The 23688-nt window shown below is 37.0% G+C and overlaps 1 protein-coding gene across 1 annotated transcript in view; it reads left to right on the forward strand.

Annotated features, from left to right (window-relative positions):
- Cdh20 (cadherin 20) overlaps nucleotides 1-23688 on the forward strand; it is a 92631-nt gene that overhangs the window by 48990 nt on the left and 19953 nt on the right. Inside the window, exons 8-9 of the mRNA XM_052201004.1 lie at nucleotides 12861-12997; nucleotides 21970-22091. Of these exons, the coding sequence (XP_052056964.1) occupies nucleotides 12861-12997; nucleotides 21970-22091 (259 nt within the window). The remainder of the gene's footprint in view (nucleotides 1-12860; nucleotides 12998-21969; nucleotides 22092-23688) is intronic.

Consider the following 23688-nt stretch of genomic DNA (forward strand, 5'->3'; position numbering starts at 1 on the left):
ACCCTATTACATATTCTTGTTATCTTTACAAAAAATTGAATGAATTGATCATAAATATATGTAAGGTAGAGCTTTCAGATGTCCAAGCAAAGATGTAAACTGTGCAGAGGTGAGAATGAAAACTCAGCTCAGATTGACTTAAGGGAGTCTGATGCCAGGCACTTTATGATCAGTGTTTTTAAAACAGAATTTGGGGAAAAGTTTCCTGTTGTAATACAATCTCCAGTGCACAAGGAAGTATAATTACATTAAAACTTGATTCAGGGCACATACAATTTCCTCCAAGGAGATGGGTTCTAAAGATAGTCTTCCTATGCTAATTTAAGGACTTAGGGAAAACTCTGGCCTGGTCTCTCGATCATACAGTTAGCGCAGAGGTCATTTTAGGTCTTAACTGCCTCTGCCCAGGTTGTGGGAGCTTGGGGAGCCTCTGGAGGTGAGGGTCATTTAGATTACTAGCCAAATCCAGTCCAGGCTGTAGGAGCATTATAAGGCCTGGCCTAACAGATAACATAAATCACCAGGCTGTTAATCACTCACCTCCAATTCCCACCTTTCTGAAAAAAACACGTTGTATGTCCTTCCCTTTGAAAGAACAATCCTGGGTGCTTAATATTTCTGGGTTCCCTGGAGATCTGTGGGCACAAGGACCTTTATGCTCCCTCCCAACATATATCCATTCATTTCCAGGCTTTTATGTAGCTGTCCAGCAGCCACAGAGAACTGGGTACCTGAAAAGGAGTCTGGAAATGAAAAAGGATGGGCTGGTGAGATAAAGAGGAAGCCAATACAAAGGTTTCTGATCAAGGCACAAAGTTTAATTTTCAGCACTGTGTTTATATAGGGAAAACCCACAAATCCATCCTTGGTTTCAGCTGGATTGAAATTGTAAAGCTCAACAGGCAGTCAACTCCTCAAAGCTCCTGTAGGGGGCGGAATTGCAAATGCTGCAAGGGCCAAGTTGTAAAACCATCCAGGGGTTTGTTTAACCTACCCAAGGCTGGGGGAAGGGCACAATTCTCCCTTTTTTTGTTCTTTTAAAGATGAGCTGGACAGGGGCACAAAATTTATTTGTTTTCCATGATCCCATCTAGGGAATAGAGTGGCTAGACAGCTGGCTGATAGGGATTTTGAGCCGTCTTCATCACTCGTATTTCTAATATTGGATTGATATCTAGGCCAATCCATGATGGAGTCAGAATAACTGGTCACATTAAAGGAAAGAGAAGAGTCATTATAACTTCTCTTTTTGATTAATTTTTCTTAGTTTCTAAAGTCTCCTTGTTCTCTGTCCTACAAGTTCTAAAAGCTTGAAGCAAGACAGCTTGTCCAATTTGGGATATAGGCAAGCAAAGGCAAGTCAAGAACATATGTCCAATATGGCTTTCCTGTCACCATGGTAAGGGCACTCAGCAAGCTCACGGGTCGGCATCATTCTCTGTCCCAGCTGTAGCATGTCTCACCAGTCACTGTGGCAGCTAGCACATTCCTATAGCATCCTGCAGAAAAACACAAACATGCCCTCTTCCCCATATTAAATACCTGATCAGGATCATGCCATATATCAGAAAGTGGATCCTTCCATTTCCCCTAGGCGTAAGCATGCCTAGTTATAGGGTGCCATAGACACTCAGCAAAGAGTTCCTTGGCATTCAAATTTAATTTTTTAAAATAAAAAGCATGATTTAAATAATGTGGTATATGGGAATATAATTCCTCTTGTTTGTCTTTTAAAAAGATATTGTTTTAAAGTTTTGCATTACCTTGTCCTTGAGAATTATAAATAATATCAGTAATATGGGTAATATTAAATTTTTCACAAAACATCTCAAATCTTTAACTGTAATAGCCAGTTCTATTATCTGTTTTAATCTGATTTGGAACACCAAGCATAGAGAAATAATATAGGCAATGACTGATTATATTTTTAGTTGTTTTTCTTGTTAAATAATTTTAAGCAATTGTAAGCTATGAGCTTGGCTATATCTGTATACAAATTAAAAATTTGATATTTTAACATTTTCAACAGTGGCTATAACACATAATTTAATTATTTGTGAAGCAGGGGGAAAACTCAAGAGAATAAACATCTGAACCAATTATATATGTTGTTTTCTTGTTAAAACAGTTTTAACTAAAAAGCTTGAAAAGGTCTTAATAGTCACATCTGTATATTTTAATTTTCTAAAATCAGAATGAGTACCACCTATTTGTCATAATTAATTAGGTATGTCTTTGAGGATTAACACCCTTATGTGGTACAGGCAGAATCTGAGAACAGGTCTTTACAATTTGACATGTATATTTTCTAGAAATACCAAATTATTGTCACAAACTATTATTATTTTGATGATGTAAACAACGAGATTGTATGGCCAGTTGTTCTTGTGTAAGGCCTATAATCTGTCTGGTGTATAGTTCTATTGTGGCCTTGCCCTAAGAGGTCTGTCCAGGCAATCTAGTGTGAGCTCTTCAATGTCCAAAGGCAGTCCTTTAAAGTAACAGCATTTTCTCTGAATTTGAGTTGTATTTGTATAAATAGTTGTAAAATGTGAGAATTAGCAGTATGAAGAAAAGGAACAATTTTAAGCAATCGTAAACTATGATCTTGGCTATATCCATATACAAATTAAAAATTTGATATTTTAACATTTTAAACAGTGGCTATAACACATAATTTAATTATTTGTGAAGCAGGGGGGAAACAAGAGAATAAATATGTGAGCCAATTATATATGTTGTTTTCTTATTAGATGAATCATCTGCAAATATAATAAGCACTTTTTCTATTGGCTATATATACAAACTTAGAAATATAAAAGCATTTATAAAAGCAAATTGTAACAACTTGTCCTTTGGATGATTACCAATTTTGTCTAAAACATTTGTCATGTAATAGGCCAAATATCAGTATTTCATAATAACCAATTTAATTGTTGTTTGGAAATAAGGAATAAATGTTTCATCAGGTTTTTAAGGCATTTTTATATATATTTTTTAATATTTTTATTTTCTTATTCTTTGTTTACATTCCAAATGATTTCCCCTTTCCCGGATCCCCCCTTCCCATATGTCCCATAAACCTTCTTCTCTCCATCCATTCTCCAATCACCTCCCTCCTTTTCCTCTGTCCTTATACTCCCCTCCAATGCTAGATCAATCCTTTCCAGGATCAGGACCCTCTCCATACTTCTTCATGGGAGTCATTTGTTATGTGATTTGTGCCTTGGGTATTCAGGGCTTCTGGGCTAATTAATATCCACTTATCAGAGATTGCATTCCATGTGTATTCTTTTGTGAGTGGGTTACCTCACTTAGGATGATATTTTCCAGATCAAACCATTTGCCTAAAAATTTTGTGAATTCATTGTTTCTAATTGCTGAGTAGTATTCCATTGTGTAAATATACCTCATTTTTTGTATCCATTCCTCCTTTGAGGGGCATCTGGGTTCTTTCTAGCTTCTGGCTATTACAAATAAGGCTGCTATGAACATAATGGAGAATGTGTCTTTTATTGCATGCCAGGGAATCCTTTAGGTATATGCCCAGGAGAGGTATGGCAGGGTCCTCCAAAGTGTCATGTCCAGTTTTCTAAGGAACCGCCAGACTGATTTCCACAGTGGTTGTACCATCTTACAGCCCCACCAGCAGTGGAGGAGTGTTCCTCTTTCTCCACATCCTCGCCAACACCTGCTGTCTCCTGAGTTTTTGACCTTAGCCATTCTGATTGGTGTAAGGTGAAATCTCAGGGTTGTTTTGATTTGCATTTCCCTAATGACTAATGATGTTGAGCACTTCTTAAGGTGCCTCTCGGCCAACTGAATTTCTTCAGGTGAAAATTCTTTGTTTAGATCTGTACCCCATTTTTAATAGGGTTATTTGGTTCCCTGGGGTCTAACTTCTTGAGTTCTTTGTATATATTGGATATTAGCCCTCTATCAGATGTAGGGTTGATGAATATCTTTTCCCAATTTGATGGTTGCCATTTTGTCCTTCCAAAAGTGTCCTTTGCCTTACAGAAACTTTGTAATTTTATGAGGTTCCATTTGTCAATTCTTGATCTTAGAGCATAAGCTATTGGTGATCTGTTCAGGAACTTTTCCCCTGTGCCCATGTCCTCAAGGGTCTTCCCCAGTTTCTTTTCTATTAGTTTCAGTGGGTCTGGTTTTACATGGAGGTCCTTGATCCACTTGGAGTGAATTTTAGTACATGGAGATAAGAATGGATCAATTAGCATTCTTCTGCATGCTGACCTCCAATTAAACCAGCACCATTTGTTGAAAGGCTATCTTTTTTCCACTGGATGTTTTTGGCTCCTTTGTCGATGATCAAGTAATCATAGGTGTGTGGATTCATTTCTGGATCTTCAATTCTATTCCATTGGTCCACTTGTCTGTCACTGTGCCAATACCATGCAGTTTCTAACACTATTTCTCTGTGGTATTGCCTGAAGTCAGGGATACTGATTCCCCCAGAATTTCTTTTGTTATTGAGAATAGTTTTAGCTATCCTGGGTTTTTTGTTATTCCAGATGAATTTGAGAATTGCTTTTTCTAACTCTGTGAAGAACTGAGTTGGGATTTTGATGGGGATTGCGTTGAATCTGTAGATCGCTTTTGGCAAGATGGCCATTTTAACTATATTAATCCTGCCGATCCACGAGCATGGCAGATTTTTCCATTTTCTGAGGTCTTCTTCGATTTCCTTCTTCAGAGACCTAAAGTTCTTGTCGTATAGAACTTTCACTTGTTTGGTTATAGTCACACCAAGATACTTTATATTATTTGTGGCTATTTTGAAGGGTGTCATTTCCCTGCATCCCTGGAATGAAGCCTACTTGATCAGGGTGGGTGATCGTTTTTTATGTGTTCTTGGATTTGGTTGGCAAGAATTTTATTAAGTATTTTTGCATCAATATTCATAAGAGAAATTGGCCTGAAGTTCTCTTTCTTTGTTGGATCTTTGTGTGGTTTTGATATCTGCGTAATTGTGGCTTCATAGAACGAGCTGGGTAAAGTTCCTTCTGTTTCTATTTTGTGGTTCCTTCCTGTTTGAAGAGTATTGGTGTTAGGTCTTCTATGAAGGTCTGAAAGAATTCTGCACTGAAGCCATCTGGTCCCATGCTTTTTTTGGTTGGGAGACATTCTATGACTCTGTTTATTTCTTCAGGTGTTATGGGACTGTTTAGATTATCTATTTGATCCTGATTTAGTTTTGGTGTCTGATATCTGTCTAGGAAACTGTCCATTTCCTCCAGATTCTCCAGTTGTGTTGAGTATAGGCTTTTGTAGTAGGATCTAATGATTTTTTTTGAATTTCCTCAGTTTCTGTTGTTATATCTCCCTTTTCATTTCTAATTTTGTTAATCTGGATACTGTCTCTGTGCCCTTTGGTTAGTCTGGATAAGGGTTTATCTATCTTGTTGATTTTTCAAAGAACCAGCCCCTGGTTTTGTTGATTTTTTTGTATGGTTCTCTTTGTTTCTACTTGATTGATTTCGGCCCTGAGTTTGATGATTTCCTGCCTTCTACTCCTCCTGGGTGAAATAGCTTCTTTTTTTCCAGGGCTTTCAGTTGTGTAATTAAGCTGTTAGTGTGTGTGTATATATATTTATATCTGTTAAATCTAATTGATCCAAAGCTTCAATTAGTTTCACTCTGTCCCTGTTCAGTTTCTGTTTTCCTGATCGGTCCATTGAGGAAAGTGCAGTGTTGAAGTCACCCACAATTATTGTGTTAGGTGCAATGTGTGCTTTGAGTTTTAATAAAGTTTCTTTTATGAATGAGGGTGCCCTTGCATTTGGAGCATAGATGTTCAGGATTGAGAGTTCTTCTTGTTGTATTTTTCCTTTGACCAACAAGAAGTGTCCCTCAGAGTCTCTTTTGATGACTTTAGGTTGAAAGTCAATTTTATCTGATATTAGAATGGCTACTCCAGCTTGTTTCCTGAGACCATTTGCTTGTAAAATTGTCTTCCAGCCTTTTACTCTAAGGCAGTGTTTGTCTTTGACCCTGAGGTGTGTTTCCTGTATGCAAAAAAATGTAGGGTCCTGTTTACATATCCGGTCGGTTAGTCTATGTCTTTTTATTGGGGCATTGAGTCCATTGATGTTAAGAGATATAAAGGAATAGTGATTATTACTTCCTGTCATTTTTGATGTTATTTTTTAAATTTGATTGGTTAACTTCTTTTGGGTTTGATGAAAGAAGGTTACTATCTTGCTTTTTCCAGGGTGAAGTTTCCCTCCTTGTATTGCTGTTTTCCTCCTATTATCCTTTGTAGAGCTGGGTTTGTGGATAGATATTGGGTAAACTTGGCTTTGTCATGGAATATCTTAGTTTTTCCATCTATGGTGATTGAGAGTTTTGCTGGGTATAGTAGTTTTGGCTGGCATTTGTGTTCTCTTAGAGTCTGCATGAGATCTACCCAGGATCTTTTAGCTTTCATAGTCTCAGGTGAGAAGTCTGGTGAGATTCTGATAGGTCTTCCTTTATACGTTACTTGGTCTTTTTCTCTTACTGCCTTTAATAGTCTTTCTTTGTTTAGTACATTTGGTGTTTTGATTATTATGTGACAGGTGGTATTTCTGTTCTGGTCCAGTCTGTTTGGAGTTCTGTACGCTTCTTGTATATTCATGGGCATCTCTCTCTTTAGGTTAGGGAAGTTTTCTTCCATAATTTTGTTGAAGATATTTGCTGGCCCTTTAAGTTGTAAATCTTCACTCTCATCTATGCCTATAATCCTTAGGTTTGGTCTTCTCATTTTGTCCTGGATTTCCTGGATATTTTGGGTTACAAGTTTTTTGCATTTTGCATTTTCTTTAACTGTTGAGTCCATGGTTTCTATGGTATCTTCAGCGTCTGAGATTCTTTCTTCTATCTCTTGTATTCTGTTGTTGATATTTGCATCTATGTCCCCTGATTTCTTCCCAAGGTTTTCTATCTCCAAAGTTGTTTCCCTTTGAGTTTTCTTAGTTGTTTCTACTTTTGATTTTAGATCCTGGATGGTTTTGCTTAGCTCCTTCACTTGCTTGTTTGTGCTTTCCTGTAATTCTTTAAGAGATTTTTGTGTTTCCTCTCTCATGACCTCAGCCTGTTGGCCAAAGTTCTCCTGTATTTCTTCAAGTGATTTTTGTTTCCTCCTTATTGGCTTTTGTATTCTCCTGAATTTCTTTCAATGATTTTTGTGTTTCCCTTGTAAGGGCTTCTAACTTTTGATCCATTTTCTCCTGAATTTCTTTAAGTATGTCCTTCATGTGTTCCTCTACCAGCATCATGACCAGTGATTTTAAATCCAAATCTTGTTTTTCTGGTGTGATGGGGTATCCAGGACATGCTGTTAAAGGAGAATTGGGTTCAGATGCTGCCATATTGCCTTTATTTCTGTTAGTGACATTCCTGCGTTTGCCTTTTGCCATCTAGTTCTCACTGCTGTTAGTTGGTCTTGTCAATGCTGGACTCACCAGTGCAAGCTGCCTCTTCTCAGGTGGCCTCTACTGCACAGCTGACCTCCTGCACTGCCTGGAGACAGGGTGCTGTGGCACAGGCTGTTCAGATAATGAAGCAGACACCTGAAGGCTCCTGCCGGGGCCTGCTGGAGTCACCAGAGCACACTGACTCCTCCCAGCCGGCCTCCCGGGTGCCCCTCTGGCCTCTTGCGGGACCTGGAGATGTGGCGTTGCAGCCCAGGCTGTTCTGGATCCCAAAGCGGAGATCTGAAGGCTCCTGCCAGAGGCCTCAGGACTGCAACCTAAGGTCCGAGCCACTGGGAGCAAGCTGTGTGCTCCCAGTCTGCCTCAGGGTGCACACCAGACCTCTTGCACTTCCTGGAGACCTAGTGCTGTGGCCCAGGCTGTTCAGATCCCAAAGCAGACACCTGAAGGCTCCCGCCGGGGCCTGCTGGACTCCTAAGGCATTTTTTCTAAAATATTTTTATGATTTTATCTTATAATTTTTTTATTAACACATCAACAGTTTTATAATAGGATGTTTAAACTTTTCTTGGGGATGAAGAAAAATTAATCTACATTAATGGTCCCTTTTGTGAAATACTGTTGTGGGCACATGAATAGCTATAATGTAAATAGCCAACAAATAATTATAGTAGTTTCTTTTATTTTCTTTAAAGTTATTCATCCCTCACCAGTTAATTTGTATCCTCCTTGAGAACATCAAACAAAGGCTTAAGTTTTCCTGTGGTAAGATGAAGGTGAGGTCTTAGCCAAGTAACATCTCTTAGAAGCTTCCTAAAAGTAAGCAAACTATCTTTTCTTATTTGAATTTTTTGTGTCACAGTTTGTTTAGGATAAAACTGAGGTCCCAAATATTGGAAAGAATATTGTCATTGAATCTTTTCTGGAGCAACAACTACTCCCAAATTTTAACGCTTGTTGTATAAGAGTAAAGGCTTGTAGTAAAACTCTATCAGAGGAATTAGCTAATAAAATTTACACAATATAATGAATAATATACACTGAAAAATTTAAAGTCTTAACTTTTGTATTGAAGCAGAGACAATATTTTTTTTACAAAATGTAAGACCATGTATCCATCCTTGAGGCAAAACTTTCTTATGATATCATTTCATAGGTTACTTAAAATTATAAGCTCGCTAAAAGCAAACTCTTTACAACTATCAGGATGTAAAGGAACAGTATAAAAGCAATCCTTTAAATCTATAATAATTTTATACATATTTTTGGAATGGCAGAAGGTAAGCCAGGTTGTTATGTTCCCATAAATTCCATAATTTCATTAACGTTTTATAAATCTTGTAATGATCTCTACTTGTCTGATTTTTTCTTAATTACAAATATCGGTTAATTGAAATCTTGAGTTTATGATTGAATTGTAGACTGTAACTAATGGAACACTGGCAGTTTAATTATAATTTTTAAGTTTTTTTGTAATATTAGAGTATAACCATAACTTTGGAAAGTAAAACCAAATTTTAACCAATCTGTACTCTTTAAAATCTATGTCAAAAGTATTATTTTCATGTTATAAAGTTTGACTGTCAGTTCTTATATATGAATTATGACAGTGTAACTTTTAATACCTTATTAAAGAGACATTGTTTTAAATCGTATCTTTTATGAGTCTAGTTTCTAGGATAAGAATTACACAAAATATTATCCTAATTTAGAAATATCTTTAGAGACTTCTTGGGTTGGCTCATGTCATGTGTTGTTCTGAGTGACTCTAAGCATGAGTTATCAGTTTCAAGCTAACTTTTTTCTTGTCATTTTTACAATTTTTTAATCATACCTAATACCTTATAAGCCAATAATCTACAGCCAAGACATGTAAAACATATTTATAACTTTAAAACTAATCAGAAACAAAAATGAAGTGGCTACACACATCTTATATATTTAAACCAAACAAATTGCTTTGTTTTTTTCTTCTAGTTGTAAATTCAAGAGAAAAAGTACCTTGTCATTTGTTGAACACAATAAACACAAGTGTAGAGATTTTTTTTTCTAGGAGAAAACACCCATCAGCTTACTTGTCAGAGAACTTGAGAAGCTGATGGCTCCTTTAAGAACAGCTTTTTAGCTCCTGGCAGAGCCTCTCCTGTTGTGTTTGACTCTTAGCTAAATGTGTAGGGCAATTTCTCCATTTCTGTTGTGTAAATTGAGACTGTCTTCTAAACAAGTTAAACTAAATCAAGGGATGGAGAGCCAGATAACGTTTTAACCAGTTTTTAACATGAAACATAGAAAAAAAGTCATTGAAACAACGAAACAAAACCAGACACAAATTGACTTTTGAATGGATTGGTATACCAAAGACAGAAAATAGACAAAGAGAGAAGAGAACTTGATGTAACCAGAACTAAGGATATCTCCAATAGGAGCCAGATAGGAAGCAGGACATCTCTTGATTTCCTCCTGTTCCTAGGAGAGCTCTGAAATCTATTCTTTGTCAACATGTCTTAGACAGGGGACAACTGTTTTTCTAAAACCTATTCTCTATCTTTCTCATGTTATTTGCATGTTTACCATTTTTACTTCTGGAAACTATGTACAACATAAATATTCTTAAGCAAAGGATTTTTTAGCATCTGGTTTTTTGTTGTTTCTTTCTCTCTCTCTCTCTCTCTCTCTCTCTCTCTCTCTCTCTCTCTCTCTCTCTCTCTCTCTCTCTCTCTCTCTCTCTCTCTCGTTTAAATCCTGCTCCTCTTGCCTGATGTAGTTCTTGGCTGTGGACCAATGTCTATATAGAATTCCCATGTGCCATATGTGCTGTCACAGCTGAGGTGATTTCGGCATTGGGTGGACACTGACTCAGCCTAGTCTGTATTTTCTTTTGTACCTCCTATAACAACAGCCTCCAAAAAATGAAATTTATGGCTAGTGCTAGCAATAATGTTGTTTGTTGTTTACCATCTTGTATGATACTGTAAATTCTTTCGTTTTCTGTGGAGTTCTACCAAGACAGCATTCCTCAGTTGATTTTCCCCCCTCCCCTATTCAGCCCCACATTGGGTGCCACCTGTTGCTGTCCAGCAGCCGTGGAGAACTGGGTACCTGAAAAAGAGGCTAGAAATGAAGAAGGATGGGTGGGCAAGAAAGGAGCAACCAAGACAAGGTTTCTGATCAAGGCTCAAAGTTTAATTTTCAGCTCTGCATTTATATAGGGAATATCCACAAACCCATCCTTTGTTTCAGCTGGATTGAGTTGTAAAGCAAGCTCAGCAAGCAGTCAACTCCTTAGAACTCCAGTATGGGAGGGAATTACAAATACTGCAAGGCCAGGTGCCTCTCCAGCTAGGTTGTAGAACCATTGGGGGTTGTTTAGCCTACTCAAGACTGGAGAAAGAACATTCTTTTACACTTATTCTTTTGAACAGTGTCTCTATTCTATAACCATACTACACCGTTTTGATTACTTTGGCTTTGTGTTGTATTTTGATGCCAGGACAAATAATCTTATTTTCAGAAATGTCAGAATATCTGAACAGACAATTTTTCATAATACATAAGAGCCTTGAATATATGGGAAAGCCATAATGAATCAGAATTAAAAGGTGCCTCACCCATTAGAATAGTCATTCTCCAAAGCGTGAAATGTAAAAAGAATGTCCAGAAATGGGAACCTTGTGGTGGGGATACCAGTTAGCACAGCCACCTTAAAAAACAATGTGGTGATTATTCAAAATACTAGATCCACCCATCCCATTTCTGGACATATATCCAAAAGAACTACCATCAGTATGTAGAATAAGCATCTTCATTTCCATGTTAACTGCCACATTATTCACAAAGCCAAGATATGGAAATGACCTAAGTGCTTGTCAACAGATGAATGGGTTTTCTAGTGTGGTATTTTATATATACACAAGGGAATAACACTCAGCCTTTAAAAAGAAGGAAATTCCATCATTTACAGTAACACAAATGAATCTAGAGAACATTATATGTGTGAAATAAGCCAGTCACAGAAAGGCAAATAGCTCATGATCTTACTTAAATATAGAATCTAAAATGTTGAAGAGATGAAATGGTGATTAGCATAGGCTTGCACCAGCAAGGCTGATGGAGAAAGAGAGGCCAGTTTTGACTGAGGGAAACAAGTTTCTAGTTAGACAGGAAGACCTAGGGATCTATTGTACTAATGATAACTAGTTAATTATGTACTGCATATTTCAAATTTACAGGAATATAAAGAATAAATGCTTTTGCCACAAAGAAATAATATGAGATGATTTGTATGTTAGTCTATTTTTTTAATTCCACAAGATAGAGAAATATTATATTATATCCTAAAGTACATAATCTCTAAATAAAAGTAACAAATTGCTAACTTTTACCAAGGTGTACACGAGACTCTAAATGGTGGTACTCAATCAATTATCAAAATCCCTCATTTTTAAACATCCTGATGAATGAGCTTTCCTCCATCTTCCAAGATGGAGAGCAGATGAGATAATACTGGTGAATAGGGAGGAATCAGGTTGACAAACCAGACTGAACAAGATTTACAGGTCTTACTCACAACCAAGTTCACTAAAGAGACAAAAGACAGAGCAACATCAGAAGGAGTCATGTAATTCTTCCTTTGCAGAGGTTTGAGACTGTCCAGCCCAAGTGCCTGTAAGGCCCCTTCTTTTCTTACATAAAATGTACATTGGTCCAGACTGACACAGACAGTGGGAGCAGCAAGGAAGGTGTGTGGCCTAAATAAACAATGGCCTTTGTTTTACTGAACATTTACCTATAATTATCTACAGATTTTGAAGGTCATATGATAGCTTCCAGCAGATTGTTCCTAATAAATGCACAAAGCTATGTTTTATTTATAACCTGCAACCTAAATATACCTGTGTATCCCACTAAAAACATCCTATATAAGGAACCTTCGGTTAATAAATTCTGTGTCAGTCAGAAGTTGAATCATTACATATTCATGACTGGGAAGGCCTGGAGCAAAGCTTTCTCCCAACAGTGATACCAGTTCTAAGAAGCAGAACCATGAGTCTACAGCTTTGCCCTTTTTCAAGTTTCAGATTAGCTTTTGAAAATTTAGCTGAATTTCAAACACATGAAAGGAGAGGCTGATATTTGTAGTGTTCCTAAATTCTTGGAGCAGATTTAAGCTTTAAATAGCATAAATTACTTTTTATGTAAATTAAATCTGCCATAAGGGTCTCAGTGCTCTGTTTATTTCATTTTACGATACTTAGTAAAAAAGTTCTTTTGTTTCTCTTAAGCATGGTAAATCTACAGTGTTCTAGATATTCACAGTGCAGAGGTGACTGAACAGTCTTTCACACCATGTGTATACTCAGTTCCCCCATGTGCTATGCTCTCACGCTTATCCAATGAAAATAAGGTACATGATCCCTCTCTTTGCAGATACTCCATTGACAGAGGAAGCGACCCAGGAAGATTTTTCTATGTTGACATTACAACAGGTGCTCTAATGACTGCAAGACCATTAGACAGAGAAGAGTTTTCCTGGCATAATATAACTGTCCTTGCTATGGAAATGAGTAAGTAACATATTTTATTAGTCTCCACAGATTTACAAAATATAGAGAGTGAAAGTGTCTAAATCTTGTAACAAACAATATGTTTCTGAGGAGAAACTGAAATTATATGTTCTCCAAATAAATGATTGTGTGATTTAGTCCTTAGGTCATTTTATGGTTGAGTACAACATTGAGTTCAGAGCTTTATTGAAAAAAATTCTACATAAGTCAGAATTTAAATTACTATATGTTTATAACTGGGGAGGCCTAGAGCAAAGAACTCCTTTCTTAGAGCGATACCAGTTCTAAGAAGCAGAACCACAATACTATAGCTTTGTTCTTTTCAAGTTTCAGATTAGCAAAAATAACAAAAACAAACAAAAAACAAAAAACAAACAACTGTATTAGAACTACTTTTGCTGCATCCCTAAAGTTCTGGTAAGTTCTGTTCCCATTTCCCATTTTGTTTTTATTCTAGGGATTTTTTTTATTTCCTCTCTGATTTCAATAACCCAAAGATTATTAAAGAATATATTGTTTAATTTTAATTTCAAGTTTCTATGGGTTCTCTTGGTATTGATTTCTAGGTGTTTTTTATTGCATTATGATCTGGTAGCAGAAATTACTTTAGGCTCATTTTTGTATTTGTTAGAATTTTTTGTAACCTAACTTTATTTTTGAGAAAGTTCCATATGCTGCTAAAAAAAAGTGTGTATTATACATATGTTGGGTAAAATATTATGTAGATATTTAAAATGCCATTTGATCTGTCGGGAAGCTTAACGCTAAAATGTTTGAATATTTTAAATCCAGATGATCTATATCTGGTGTGTTGATGTCACCCACTGTTATATCTGGTTCTTTGTGTCCTATTATGTCCAATAATGCCTGTTTTGTCAAATTATGTGCACCAATATTCAATACATATATACTAACAATCATTTTTTGAGCCAAAATCTCACTGTGTAGCCCTAGTCTAGGCTAGACCTTGGTAGGTGAAAAGATTGCCCTCAAACTCAAAGAAATCTGTCTGCCTCTGTTACCTCCATGCTGGGATTAAAGGCATTCACTACCATGCCTGGCTACAAATATTGCATCTTCTTAAATGATTGTACTTTTACCTAACTTGTGTTACCACTATGTACCTCTTCTAATTAAAAAAGCATACTTTAACTATTCATATTTGCTTCCAGATTTCACTTGTTAGGGGTTTGTAATTATATCCTTCATTTTCAGCCTGTGTACCTTTTCATGTGAAATGAGTTTCTTGCAAAAAACAGTCATGTCTTCTTCTTGTTATTGTTGTTGCTAATGTTGTTATCCAATCAATCTGTATTTCTTAAAAGAAAATTTAAAGCAATTTACATAAGTTTTCTGACTCCTTTAAAATTTTCACTGTTTTTCTCACCGGCTTTTAATACTGCTTGGTTTTTCTTTCTCATTTCTGCCTTACTTCATTGGGCATGACTTGGCCTTTCCCATTCACCTCTGCTCATTTACTTATTCATTTCACAAAATTTACCCTTCCTGACCTCTCATGTTTAGGACTTTATTTCTTTCTCCTGTATATAATATTCATTTAAGCATCTTCTGCAATGTGGGTTTAGTGGTCAAGAACTGTTTTAGTTTATGTTCATTAATATCATTTCAATGAACAACAGCTTTGTTGAACATTGGTAATTTCAGTTGGCAGTTATTTAGCTTCAGTGGCTATTTTCAACTAATCACTCGATGCTGTCCTGGCTTTGGAGTCTCTAATGGAGAGTCTGGTGCTACATGGGTTTGTCCTTTTGAAGTTAGTGATTCCCTGTTGCTGTCTTTACTATTTCTGTCCCTGTGATGTCTCAGCATTTTATAACTGTGATGACAGGTTCTTCACTGAACATGGCTACTCAACACTCTACAGGTCCTTTGAGCTTAGATGCTGATTTCTTGGAATGTTCGACCACAATTTTATTGAGTAGGTTTCCTGTGCCTTTAGATTATATCTCAGCTCCTTCTACGCTATGAATTCCTATGATTGCTCGCTTTTTCCTGTCTCAGAGTTGTTGAAAGTTGTGGTTGTGGTCATTATTGATACCTGACGACAGTATTTCCCCAAATTCATCTTCAGTCCATGATATTCTTTCTTCTGCTTATCTAATTGTTGAAAATGATGCTTTTCAGAATGTTGTTTACATATTGCTTTTATTTATAACAAATGTATAGTGGTTTGTTTTTCATCAAAATGTCAATTTTCTTGCTGAATTTGGCTTTCTTATCCAGGCTCTGAACTGTCTTCCTTATCTCATTGTCTACTTGTTTGTATCCTCTCGCAAACCACCAGCCAAATGAATTCTTTATGTGGAATTTTAATCATTTCTTTCAATATTGTAGGATTCAGCTATTAACATGATATGATCTTTGGCAGAGCAAGCTATCTACCTCTTCATAATTGTGTTTCTATGTGGTGATTTGAACATTTGTTAGAATGGTTATCTTTTCCAGTTTATTATTGGGCTTAGAAAGCAGTCTTTTCTTGAGAACTCAATTCCAATACCACTCAAGAGAAGAAAAACAGGCCACTTTAGTAGTACCAGGACTAAATTAAAGCAGATACAAAAATACTATTAAAAAGGGTTATAGCCAACTATTCCATCACTGATAACCACAAACAAGCAAGTGGAAGAAATAATGTAATCTATGAGATTAGCAAGTAGATGGATTAAGGCAAAAAAGATGATTTGGCCAATAAATGCATTTACCACAAAAGCAAAGGTTGATTCTGGAATCCACATAAAAATGGAAAGAGAGAACTGAGATCACAAAACTGTCCTGTGACCTCCACACACAATGCCAAACATGACATTATATGAATTATATATACATCATGCATATGCATAGACACATATCCACACGTTTTAATTAATCAGATATGTGAAAAATAATAAAAAGCAATAAAGAGAATGAGCTAAAAATGAATTAGTAAGAATAAAAGAGAAAGGGAAAGAATGTTATAAAAAGAAAGAGAGAAAATAACACATTTAAAATACTATTGTACAAGAAAGAAAAATATATAGGATTAGAGAGTTAGATCAATGGTTAAGAGTACTTGTTGCAAAATCATTGAAAGAAATCCAGGAGAATACAAAAGCCAACAAGGAGGAAATGCAAAAAACACTTAAAGAAATACAGGAGAACTTTGGTCAGCAGGCTGAGGTCATGAAAGACGAAACACAAAAATCTCTTAAAGAAATACAGGAGAACTTTGGTCAACAGGCTGAGGTCATGAAAAAGGAAACACAAAAATCTCTTAAAGAATTACAGGAAAACACAAACATGCAAGTGAAGGAGCTAAGCAAAACCATCCAGGATCTAAAATCAGAAGTAGAAACAACTAAGAAAACTCAAAGGGAGACAACTTTGGAGATAGAAAGCCTTGGGAAGAAATCGGGGGACAGAGATGCAAATATCAACAACAGAATACAAGAGATAGAAGAAAGAATCTCAGATGCTGAAGATTCCATAGAAACCATGGACTCAACAGTTAAAGAAAATGCAAAATGCAAAAAGCTTGTAACCCAAAATATCCAGGAAATCCAGGACACAATGAGAAGACCAAACCTAAGGATTATAGGCATAGATGAGAGTGAAGATTTACAACTTAAAGGGCCAGCAAATATCTTCAATAAAATTATGGAAGAAAACTTCCCTAACCTAAAGAGAGAAATGCCCATGAATATACAAGAAGCCTACAGAACTCCAAACAGACGGGACCAGAACAGAAATACTTCCCGTCACATAATAATCAAAACACCAAATGTTCTAAACAAAGAAAGAATACTAAAGGCAGTAAGAGAAAAAGGCCAAGTAACGTATAAAGGAAGACCTATCAGAATCACAGCAGACTTTTCACCTGAGACTATGAAGGCTAGAAGGTCATGGGCAGATCTCATGCAGACTCTAAGAGAACACAAATGCCAACCAAAACTACTATATCCAGCAAAAATCTCAATCACCATAGATGGAGAAACTAAGATATTTCATGACAAAACCAAGTTTACCCAATATCTATCCACAAACCCGGCCCTAAAAAGGATAATAGGAGGACAACACCAATACAAGGAGGGAAACTTCACCCTGGAAAAAGCAAGATAGTAACCTTTCATCAAACCCAAAAGAAGTTAAGCATTCAAATTTAAAAAATAACGTCAAAAATGATAGGAAGTAACAATCACTATTCCTTAATATCTCTTAACATCAATGGACTTAATGCCCCAATAAAAAGACACAGACTAACTGACTGGATACGTAAACAGGACCCTACATGTTGCTGCTTACAGGAAACACACCTCAGGGTCAAAGACAAACACTACCTCAGAGTAAAAGGCTGGAAGACAATTTTACAAGCAAATGGTCTCAGGAAACAAGCTGGAGTAGCCATCTTAATATCAGATAAAATTGACTTTCAACCCAAAGTCATCAAAAGGGACCCTGAGGGACACTTCTTGCTGGTCAAAGGAAAAATACAAAAAGAAGAACTGTCAATCCTGAACATCTATGCCCCAAATGCAAGGGCACCCTCTTTCGTAAAAGAAACTTTATTAAAACTAAAAGCACACATTGCACCTAACACAATAATTGTGGGTGACTTCAACACTGCACTTTCCTCAATGGACCGATCAGGAAAACAGAAACTAAACAGGGACACAATGAAACTAATTGAAGCTTTGGACCAATTAGATTTAACAGATATATATAGAACATTCTATCCTAAAACAAAAGAATATACCTTTTTCTCAGCACCTCATGGTACCTTCTCCAAAATCGACCATATAATTGGTCACAAGACAGACCTCAACAAATATAAGAAGACAGAACTAATCCCATGCCTCCTATCTGATCACTATGGAGTAAAAGTGGTCTTCAATAGCAACAGAAACAACAGAAAACCCACATACACGTGGAAACTGAAGAATACTCTACTCAATGATACCTTGGTCAAGGAAGAAATAAAGAAAGAAATTAAAGACTTTTTAGAACATAATGAAAATGAAAACACAACATACCCAAATCTATGGGACACAATGAAAGCAGTGCTAAGAGGAAAACTCATAGCCCTGAGTGCCTCCAAAAAGAAAATGGAGAGAGCATACATTACCAGCTTAATGACACACCTGAAAGCCCTAGAACAAAAAGAAGCTATTTCGCCCAGGAGGAGTAGAAGGCAGGAAATCATCAAACTCAGGGCCGAAATCAATCAAGTAGAAACAAAGAGAACCATACAAAAAATCAACAAAACCAGGAGCTGGTTCTTTGAGAAAATCAACAAGATAGATAAACCCTTAGCCAGACTGACCAAAGGGCACAGAGAAAGTATCCAAATTAACAAACTTAGAAATGAAAAGGGAGATATAACAACGGAAACTGAGGAAATCCAAAAAATCATCAGATCCTACTACAAGAGCCTGTACTCAACACAACTGGAGAATCTGGAGGAAATGGACAATTTCCTTGACAGATACCAAATACCAAAATTAAATCAGGACCAACTAGACCATCTAAACAGTCCCATAATGCCTAAAGAAATAGAAGGAGTCATAGAAAGTCTTCCAACCAAAAAAAGCACAGGACCAGATGGCTTCAGTGCAGAATTCTACCAGACCTTCAAAGAAGAGTTAACACCAATACTCTTCAAGCTATTCCACAGGATAGAAACAGAAGGAACACTACCCAATTCCTTCTACGAAGCCACAATTACGCTGATACCAAAGCCACAAAAAGATCCAACAAAGAAAGAGAACTTCAGACCAATTTCCCTTATGAACATCGATGCAAAAATACTCAATAAAATTCTTGCCAACCGAATCCAAGAACACATCAAGACTATCATCCACCATGATCAAGTAGGCTTTATCCCGGGAATGCAGGGTTGGTTCAATATACGGAAATCCATCAATACAATCCACTACATAAACAAACTCAAAGAACAAAACCACATGGTCATTTCATTGGATGCTGAAAAAGCATTTGACAAAATTCAGCATCCCTTCATGCTTAAAGTCTTGGAGAGAACAGGAATTGAAGGCCCATACCTAAACATAGTAAAAGCAATATACAGCAAACCGGTAGCCAGCATCAAACTAAATGGAGAGAAACTTGAAGCAATCCCACTGAAATCAGGGACCAGACAAGGCTGCCCCCTTTCTCCTTATCTTTTCAATATTGTACTTGAGGTACTAGCTCGGGCAATTCGACAACATAAGGAGGTCAAAGGGATACAAATTGGAAAGGAAGAAGTCAAACTATCATTATTTGTAGACGACATGATCGTCTACCTAAGTGACCCAAAGAACTCCACTAGAGAGCTCCTACAGCTGATAAACAACTTCAGCAAAGTGGCAGGTTATAAAATCAACTCCAGCAAATCAGTGGCCTTCCTATACTCAAAGGATAAGCAGGCTGAGAAAGAAATTAGGGAAATGACCCCCTTCACAATAGCCTCAAACAGTATAAAGTATCTTGGGGTGACTCTTACCAAACATGTGAAAGATCTGTATGACAAGAACTTCAAGACTCTGAAGAAGGAAATGGAAGAAGACCTCAAAAAATGGGAAAACCTCCCATGCTCATGGATCGGTAGAATCAATATAGTTAAAATGGCCATTTTGCCTAAAGCACTATACAGATTCAATGCAATACCCATCAAAATCCCAACTCAATTCTTCACAGAGTTAGAAAGAGCAATTATCAAATTCATCTGGAACAACAAAAAACCCAGGATAGCTAAAACTATTCTCAGCAACAAAAGAAAATCTGGGGGAATCAGTATCCCTGACCTCAAGCAATACTACAGAGCAATAGTGTTAAAAACTGCATGGTATTGGTACAGTGATAGGCAGGAGGATCAATGGAACAGGATTGAAGATCCAGAAATGAACCCACACACCTATGGCCACTTGATCCTCGACAAAGAGGCTGAAAACATCCAATGGAAAAAAGATAGCCTTTTCAACAAATGGTGCTGGTTCAACTGGAGGTCAGCATGCAGAAGAATGCGAATTGATCCATCCTTGTCTCCTTGTACTAAGCTCAAATCCAAATGGATCAAGGACCTCCACATAAAGCCAGACACTCTGAAGCTAATAGAAAAGAAACTGGGAAAGACCCTTGAGGACATTGGTACAGGGAGAATGTTTCTGAACAGAACACCAATAGCGTATGCTCTAAGAGCAAGAATTGACAAATGGGACCTCATAAAATTACAAAGTTTCTGTAAGGCAAAGGACACCATCAAGAGGACAAATCGGCAACCAACAAATTGGGAAAAGATCTTCACCAATCCTACATCAGATAGAGGACTAATATCCAATATATATAAAGAACTCAAGAAGTTAGACTCCAGAAAACCAAACAACCCTATTAAAAAATGGGGTACACAGTTAAACAAAGAATTCTCACCTGAAGAACTTCGGATGGCGGAGAAGCATCTTAAAAAATGCTCAACTTCATTAGTCATTAGGGAAATGCAAATCAAAACAACCCTAAGATTTCATCTTACACCAGTCAGAATGGCTAAGATTAAAAATTCAGGAGACAGCAGGTGTTGGAGAGGGTGTGGAGAAAGAGGAACACTCCTCCACTGCTGGTGGGGTTGCAAATTGGTACAACCACTCTGGAAATCAGTCTGGCGGTTCCTCCGAAAACTGGGCACCTCACTTCCAGAAGATCCTGCTATACCACTCCTGGGCATATACCCAGAAGACTCCCCACCATGTAATAAGGATACATGTTCTACTATGTTCATAGCAGCCCTATTTATAATTGCCAGATGCTGGAAAGAACCCAGGTATCCCTCAACAGAAGAGTGGATGCAAAAAATGTGGTATATCTACACATTGGAGTACTATTCAGCCATTAGAAACAATGAATTCATGAAATTCTTAGGCAAATGGATGGAGCTAGAGAATATCATACTAAGTGAGGTAACCCAGACTCAAAAGGTGAATCATGGTATGCACTCACTATTAAGTGGATATTAACCTAGAAAACTGGAATACCCAAAACATAATCCACACATCAAATGAGGTACAAGAAGAAAGGAGGAGTGGCCCCTGGTTCTGGAAAGACTCAGTGAAACAGTACTCAGCAAAACCAGAACGGGGAAGTGGGAAGGGGAGGGTGGGAGGACAGGGGAAGAGAAGGGGGCTTACGGGACTTTTGGGGAGGGGGGGCTAGAAAAGGGGAAATGTAATTTGAAATGTAAATAAATTATATCGAATAAAAAAATAAGTAGAAAAATAAAAAAAAAAAAAGAGTACTTGTTGCTCTTGTAACAAATGTAGGCTCCATTCCCAAGACCCATACGATGGCTCCCACTCATCTGTCACTCCAGTCTCAGAGAATCTGACAATCTCTTCTGATCTCCACAGGAACCAGGCACAAATATGGTGTACTTAGATGCAAGCAAAACACTCATACGCATAACAAATCTTAAAAATGGAAAATATATATAAACAAAACAAGAACATTACAAGAGGAATAAAAATCATAAACGCTTCTTTTAAAAATAAAAATAATGGACTGGTGAGAGTGCTCAGTAGTTAAAGTACTCACAAGTTTAATGACCTGTATGAACTGGAAACCATGTGAAGGTCAAAGGATAGAACTAACTCCACACACGGGTAGTGGCAGGGGTGCCTACTCATATACATATATGAAAATACTACCATGTAAAATAAATAAATAGAATACCAAAAGCATAGCAACAAGAAAAACCCAATGAGTGAAATGTTGCCCTTTCCTGTAGAGACCCTAATGACAAACGCCCACACAGAAGACACTTGCTTGTCCCGGCCTCTGCATGGTCATGCTCTCAACAGGAAACACATGTCCTATGAGCATGTTATCATTTCCACATTTTATTCATTCCTTGACAAAGCAGATCGAATCAACACAGCTGTCTTTCTGCCTTACTGAGCTCTCAGCATCATTGTTCCTTATGTTCTCTTGAGACAATCCCTCCCAAGTGGGAAGTGTTGCTGTCACAATCAAAGTCCTCGATGTGAATGACAACGCTCCAGAGTTTCCCAGGTTCTATGAAGCTTATATATGTGAAAATGCCAAAGCAGGACAGGTAAGCTGATTACCTTGGTAAACCCCAGATGCACAAAGGTTACTGTTGATAACTGTCTTAGGAAGGGTTTCTATCACTGTAAGTAATCTTGGAAGGAATAGCTTTATTTCATCCTATACTTTCAGGTAATAGTCCATTACTGAGAGAAATCAAAGTAGGATCTCAAACAGTAGAGGACATTGGAGGCAGGAGCTAATGCAGAGGCCATGGAAGAGATCTGCTTACTAGCTTGCTCCTCATGGCTGACTAGACCTGCTTTCTTAAACAATTCAGGATGGTACTACCAACAATGTTCTGGTTAGCATATCAATCATTAATGAAGAAAATGTTCTACACACTTGCCTATAGGCTAATCTTATAGAAGCATGTTCCCAACTGAGGTTCCTTCTCCCCAAATGATTTCATTTTATATCAAGTTGGCATAAAACTAATCAACAATTGCTGAATTCATGATCAGCAACATGTACACAACAGAAAGTATGGATTAGAAAACAGAGTTTCCAATTTCATTATATCAGGTTCTAGTCACTTGTTTGTTAAGACAACTTGGAGTCCAAATTACATTTTGTGGTCTGAATAGTGCTTTAACAATACTTGTTACTTGATTCACAGAATAAATATTCTGGTTATGGAAGTAAGCCCAGTTTTACAAACTTTACAAACATATTTTAAGATATGTTTTTAAACCTAACCTGGTATTTCAAAATCCAAATGATTTGACTAAGAAGCATCCAGCACTACATTTCCAGTGGCCAAATATCAGGGTGTCTGTCAGGCACTGTACATCCTGTTCATCCACAACCTCCTTTTTCCTCCTGATGTCCTATGCTTCCTTTCTCCACTAAGGGTTGTAATGTCCATATTAAAAACTGTGGTCTTATAGAGTCCAGTAGAACAAATGAATGAAGGTCATTTATTATGAAAATTGGAAAGTTGAGAAGTCCACCTCTGGCTCAGATTCTGACTACAATGTAGCTTTAAACTCATGTTTACCCCTCACTAGGAATATCACCCAATGCCCTCTACACAACGCTGTGTCTCTAGAACCAATATTTACTTGAACTTTTAAAATCCTTAGCCCAACATTTCTTTGTCTTCTATCCAAAGAAAGTGACTTTGCTTCTGAAAAGCCAAGAGCCCTGCAGTGATTCAAATCCAAACTGACCTCAGCACTGATTCTTATATTGTGGTGCAATAGTCTGCATCACTCTTAAAAGCTTTTTCCAATGCTCCGATAATTGTATTTCCATATATATTAAATTTCTAGTCTAAGAAGGCCTAAGATATTATCCACCTAATAACAGTTACAATAAAAGCTTTGTTGAACAAGACAGGTCCATGGTAATGGCTGTAAAGAACCACATTAACAAGCCTGCAGTTTGGTACATTATGTTACACATGAAGCAAGGTCAGAGAGAAGACACAGGACAGAAGATGCTATGTTGAGGTGGACAAGCTCATATAGGCTTTTTAAGTTCTGACTAGGTATTCCAAGCTTTTAAAATTATTTTTTACTATCATGCTTTTTGAATACTATGCATAATATAGCATATTTTGTTTTACTATAAAATAATATTTAATATGAGTATTAAATATT

The sequence above is a fragment of the Apodemus sylvaticus genome, chromosome 12 (assembly GCF_947179515.1).
Source record: "Apodemus sylvaticus chromosome 12, mApoSyl1.1, whole genome shotgun sequence".
Classification (NCBI taxonomy): Eukaryota; Metazoa; Chordata; class Mammalia; order Rodentia; family Muridae; genus Apodemus; species Apodemus sylvaticus.